Source organism: Tiliqua scincoides, chromosome 8 (assembly GCF_035046505.1).
Source record: "Tiliqua scincoides isolate rTilSci1 chromosome 8, rTilSci1.hap2, whole genome shotgun sequence".
Lineage (NCBI taxonomy): Eukaryota > Metazoa > Chordata > Lepidosauria > Squamata > Scincidae > Tiliqua > Tiliqua scincoides.
This window is the reverse complement of record NC_089828.1, coordinates 16,486,705-16,492,704: the sequence shown is the minus strand read 5'-3', so window position 1 is coordinate 16,492,704 and position 6,000 is coordinate 16,486,705. Positions and strand designations below refer to the sequence as shown.

Below are 6,000 nucleotides of genomic sequence, written 5' to 3'. Positions count from 1 at the left end.
AGAAAAAAACAGGCAACAGTTCACATGCAATGTTTCACTCTAGCTGTTCTTGACAGTCAGTCTGAAATTGGGTGGGGAAGAAATTGTCTTAATCTGGGGAATGTGAGGGTTGATATACACTTCGCCCAGCAGCCCCTCGTCTTCCTCTTCATCCTCGCACAGGTCAAAGAAGGCTTTCAGGAGGGCAGGGCGGACACCATGCAACAGGATGACCAGAGCCCCGATCAGGAAGCAGAGCAACCCTGAAACACACACACAGGCCGGCTGTTTGGAACTTTGTTCATGGGCAACAACAGAGAACATGTTGATGAGGCATCTCAGCGATCCCTTTCACACATTTACAGCAGGGAGACTGCACTCAACTCACTGGCAAAAAAGAACCAATGCAACACTCTTCCCCTCCCCCCGTATATGCATGCTTCTTCATCCAGAAATATTTGTGATTAATCTTCATAAAGTTATGTGAACATTTCCTTTCCTGTCTATCCCCAGCCTCTGTGGAGGTGCTGGCGGTGAATGCAGTTCATTATTTTGATTGGTCCTTTGAGCCTAGTGCAGTGGTTCCCAAACTGTGAGCCACGGCTCCATGGGTAACCATGGAAACTAGCTGGGGAACCACGGAATCCTTGCAAATAAACTGCTGCCCTATACAATGTATATGATTATAGCCCTAATGGGGAGCCACAGCCAATGGCTACATAGGTCAAGGGAGTTGCTGGTCAAAAAAGTTTGGGAACCACTGGTGTTGTGACGGCACCACTAGGCTCATAGGGCCAAGCAAAATAGTGAACTGGATGTGGCCTGTGGGTCATAGTTTGCAGAGGTTGGATGTAAAGCAAGCATTATCCTCATACTGTAGATGGTGCCCTGTGGCTAAGGCCACTCAACAAGCTCACAACAAAGAGAAGATTAAAATTGTGCATTTCCTGTTTTGTAACCCAGTTTCTTAGTTGCTCTGCCACATTGGTTCTCTTTTTTCCCAACCATCCCCACAAAAGCACTTCAAGGTTCTCACCTGTAGCCAGCGTAAGCCAGAAAGATGCTCCAAAGTCATAATACAACATGGTGGGGCCAAACTGGAGGCGACACGGGGAATCATGCCTCCCTGTGTAGAAGGAGAGCAGTCCAAAGATCATGAAGGCACCTGTGACTAGGAACATGTAGCCACCATACACGGGGACAGGCATGGAGAAAAGCATATTGGAGACCAGCCATGCACAGAAGGCAACCCTGCAGGAGAAAAGGAGTGTCACCAATTAGCATCACCAGCCCACACAGCTGCAGTAGCTGGGCCCCAGCACTGCCCCTTCCCCTGGGTTACAGTCCTCAGGGTCACACAGGCAGCCACAACATTGCAACACACTGTCATGAGAATACTGTGTCTGGGGGACAGACGAGGTCCTGATGTTGGCTTCCTCCAAGAGATAGCTGAAGAGACTACTTGTAGGATATTCAGGGAGTACAGTTGAAGAAAATTCTTGTGGGACCTCTATGATTTTTTCTTTTAATTAAAGAAACTTAAAGGGATGGAGTTTCAAAACCTGAACCTTCCAAATGGGGGATGATCCAGGCCACACTCACACCCACACACAGGGGAGGAGTTCTGCAAACACATAGGCACACCATTTCCCTTGCAAGAAAAAAGTCATGCAGAGTGACTCTCTCAGTCTAGCAACCATGAGGGAGGGGCAAGTAGGGACCCATGTGTATCACTCTGAAGACCCCTTGCCACCCCAGTATCTATTTGGCCCTATGCTTGGCAAAACAAGGCACCCACTTACCACAAGGTAGCAGATGCATAGTGCCCTGCTATCCTATACTGGGCATGCAAGTCACAGGGGCTGAATTCACTGAACTTCTCTGCCACGTAGAGGATGGGGTTGGGCAGCCCTCTCTCCAAGCCTCCACTGAACTCCTCATTGTAGTCTGCCCCAAACCACCAGGGAAAGTACTCGTTGTAGTTGATGGTTTCGTTCAGCTGATCCACTGGCTTTCCTGTGGGGAGAAGACCACCTAGTTACTCTCTGAAGGGAAGCAGCATTTAGGAAGAGGAGCAGGCAAAGAGGAGCCCAAGGAAAGGAGAGAGAGAGAAATAACCCAGTTATCCAAACCTGAGCATTGATGTTCTTGGGCCTTCTTCCCAGCATATCTTGCTGGGTATAAATTTCACACCACTTCAAAGAGCATAAAATCCTTCCTGTAAGTCCATAAGCAATTTAGGCCCAAACCCTAACCAATTTTCCAGCTCTGACATAGCTCTGGGCATGTGCTGCATCCTGCAGTTGGGGGGCAGCCATGAAGGCCTCCTTCAGGTAAGGGAATGTTTGTTCCCTTATCTCAGAGCTGCATTGCCCTTAGGTCAGTACTGGAAAGTTGACTAGGACTGTGCCCTTAGTAACTAGGCAAAGAGGCAAATTCCCCAAGAGGTGGTTCTCTTACATTCAGCAGGGGAAAGGCAACTACCCCTATTTATGGAAGCATAACATCTCCCTGTTCTGAACATTTGGGGGGGGGGAGCATGTTTGTATAGTATCAAGTTTGCTTCCCCCCCTCAAGAATGGTTAGCAACTGCACCATGTGAGTGGAGGAGAGAGTCTGTATTGAGAAGCTACAGAAAGAAACCACCAGATCCACATGTTGTCTTGAACCTTGTGGCTTTGGAAACCTGCCAGGACTTTGAAAAAGATGTTGCGATCATTTGATCAGCTGAGCTATTGCAAGGGCAATTTCACCCATCAATGCATCTGATTTGCACTCTTGTGAACTGCTTTGAGAAAGGAGCATAAAAATACTTTACACAAAACAAGATTCGGAAGCCAGCAGACAGAAAGGTACAGAGCACAGACTGAGCCTTGCTACTGCTCATCACATCTCACATCAGCACTGCAAACTTACCAACTAGTGTGATATTGATCCCCGACAAGCCGATGTGCACCCCGATATCTGCATGCACCTGAGCAGAGCTGAAGGACTTGTAGGAAGTGTCGACTGTCACCTGACCGTTCTCCCAGTCAGAGGTGAATTGAACAGCTGGAACATGTGGAAAACTCAGTGAGAACCGGGCATGGGCAAGCTTGCAAGGCCTCCATCTGAAGGAGGTCACTTCAGTTTAAATGCAACAGACAACTTTTCCAGAATGTCATCAAAACACGTAGCTTCCAACAACTAATTTCCAAACTCAGTGTATGCCAGCAAAGTCTTTCAGTCCAGCAACAAAGCAAGGAATCTGAAACATGTTGTAACAATTAAGTAGTGGATAAATGCTCCTGCATTTTTTACTCATCACTAATTTGTACAGATATGGAGAAAGCAGTTGTTGTACATATTTGGTAGATACAGCTGAAAAGATATAGCCCTAGATCCTATGGGGTTCTGGATCTGCTATTTCTATGCTGTAGAAATGGCTCATATTCAAGGCTGGTCTCATGAGGCCAACTAAGAAAGTAGCCTCAGGCACCAGATTAGCAGGGAGATCTGCCTGCCTACCAATCTCCACCACTCCTTCCCCTTCCATTCCCTGGATTCAAAAGAAGGGAATGGAGAGGAAGAGGAAACCTGGAGGAAAAAGGAGTGGTGGGTAGAGTGTCAAGTTACTCTAGCCTTCCATTCTCCTGTTCGCCACACTTCCTCTTTTGCTCCATTCCCTTTTTGAATCCCAGGAGCTGGAGAAGGAGCTGGTGTGTTGCCAGGTAAGAGGTAGCATTTGGCACGCCGGCTCTGGTGCCAGGCAGCCTTGAGCTGACCCAATTTGTGTTGCTCAGATCTGACTGCAGTGGTGCAGTTTTGTGGTTGCAGCTGCATGGTGGAGCTCCAGGCTGGATCAGGGCCAGCATAACATGAGCCAGGTAGGCACAGCCATACCATCCAGCCTGAAGGAGCTGTGCTAGTTGCCAAGTCACAATAGGCTTGTTCAGGTCGAAGTAAGAAGGGGGTCATGGCATGCTCCTGGTCTGAAAACAAGGGCAGAGGCAGGCAGGAATGGAGAGGGGCCACTTACCAACAATCACAGCTCCAATGAAAAGGCTTAGGATGACTCGGAGGAGCCAGTACAGCCTCTGTGAACCAAAGAGAAGAGACAGTCACAGCTAGAGAAAGGGCCCAGCACTGGCCTCAGGGTTCCCCCACTTTGAGCAGGAGTGCAGATAACCCAGCTGAAGCCCTGTTTAGAAGAGCAACTATTTTCAATTCCATTAATAAAGAAGCCAGGCTTGTAGCAGCTTCAAAGAAGGGGCGTGGAGGAATGAATTCAGATCCAGAAAATGGTACAGATGAAGAGGTTAAACATCCCCCCCCCCCGCAAATGCTTTTGCTCCAATCAAATTGCAAGCTCAGCCCACACATTTGTATGAAGGTGAAAAGTAGTGTTGAGATTGCCAGGCAAATCTCCCATGTCACTTATGGTTTGGCCCTAAACAGGAGCACTTAATGACTTGTTGCCTATACATGAACACACAGCATAACAAAGGGACTGTCTCCCTCTAGTGGTCAAGCTATTGTTACTACACCAGCCAGATGCAAAATGGGGCCCTGTTTACAGGCCAGTGCTCACCACCTTTCTCTACCCATTATGGCAGTGGTACTCAAACTTTTCTGGCCAGTGGCTCCCTTGACCCCCGTGGCTGTTGGCCATGACTCCCCATCATGTTCCTGAGGGCTGGAAGTGACATCATTAAACAGGAAGTGGCCAGAAATATTAACTATATTAAATATAATAATATATTTATTATAATATAATATAAAATATTAAATATATATTAACTATATTAGTATTAATTATATTAATCACAATTTGGTCACTGCAGGCTGGTTGGGTTGGACTAATGCATGGGTAATTACTGTGCTTGCACCTGCTGACACTATACCACCTATATCACCTACCTAGTACACTTTTCAAATGATTATAATTTATCATTATAATTTATAAAAATGTGCCCTTGGAATAAAAACACATAGCACCACTTTCTGCACTTCTCATTTTTGTCAAAAAACAAAATCTCTTAAAAAAAAAATCACACCTCTAGTTATTAATTACAATGATTTATCATTTAAGTCATAACTGAATATAAATGTAGTGTCTCCATGTGAACATTGCTTTTGTGTTCACGTGAAGCCACTTTTTCATATCGGCCTCAGGAAATGAAGTTAGGCATTAGGAGAAGGCATGCTTCATCTTTTCCCTGTTGGCCAGTTTCTGCTCAAAATCACACACAGCCATCTGCCCTCACCTCCCCCAAGATATGGGTACACATCTAGAACCTGGGGGGGGCCACAAGAGTGGGACAATTTTGAGCAGAAAAACTGGTGGTAGGAAAGGATTAAGTACCCCTTCTCCCTGCCAAACCTTTGCTCACTAGCCTTTAACAAGCCACTAGGGCTTCATTAACACACATTTGTAATGTGCCCCCCCCTTAGGACAAAAGGGGCTAAGCTGTACTCACCGCTCTGCCACGAATTCCAGGCAGAATAAGCAGAAAGCTTAATGCAATGACCAAGAAAACAATAATGACAATGATGGAATCGACATCAAACACAAAGGTCTTCCTGGGCTGGGGGTAGAAGGGGAAGACTCCATTGAAGAGCGTCATTCTGGAGCAGAACACCTGCAAGACAGAGATTACTCATGAGTAAGAGGCTCTACCATATTGCCCCTTCTGGCCTTGCTGCCATCTTTGTTGTTATTGCAATCCTATCTGCCAGGCACTCAATGACAATACTGGAACCTTTCAAATTGTTTGGGGGACTAGGATTGGCTACAAGTGTCCATGTGTCCTGAAGTGACGTGTTTGCACAGTGTTAGAAAAAAGAGGAGCATCACCAGCACTGTGCAAAGGCCACAACTGGCCTGTGTGTATGTGCGTAGGAAAAGCACATAGTGAGAAGCACCTCAAGCTTTCACATTACTTCATCATAGCAGTTGTACAAAACTCAGAAAATTGCCATTTACTGCCTGTGAAGAGTTTGAAATCCCCAAAATGTTAAAGTTATGTGCTGCCAAAAATT

General features: G+C 46.4%; 1 protein-coding gene across 1 annotated transcript in view; it reads right to left on the bottom strand.

The window, feature by feature from the left end:
- Positions 1 to 6,000, bottom strand: part of DUOXA2 (dual oxidase maturation factor 2) — a 34,834-nt gene continuing 28,834 nt past the window's right edge. The window contains exons 3-8 of the mRNA XM_066634820.1: positions 5,439 to 5,600; positions 3,998 to 4,055; positions 2,896 to 3,030; positions 1,782 to 1,995; positions 1,016 to 1,230; positions 1 to 242 (exon numbers count right to left, since the gene is read on the bottom strand). Coding sequence (XP_066490917.1) covers positions 40 to 242; positions 1,016 to 1,230; positions 1,782 to 1,995; positions 2,896 to 3,030; positions 3,998 to 4,055; positions 5,439 to 5,585 — 972 coding nt within the window. The 5' untranslated portion in view covers positions 5,586 to 5,600 and the 3' untranslated portion in view covers positions 1 to 39. The remainder of the gene's footprint in view (positions 243 to 1,015; positions 1,231 to 1,781; positions 1,996 to 2,895; positions 3,031 to 3,997; positions 4,056 to 5,438; positions 5,601 to 6,000) is intronic.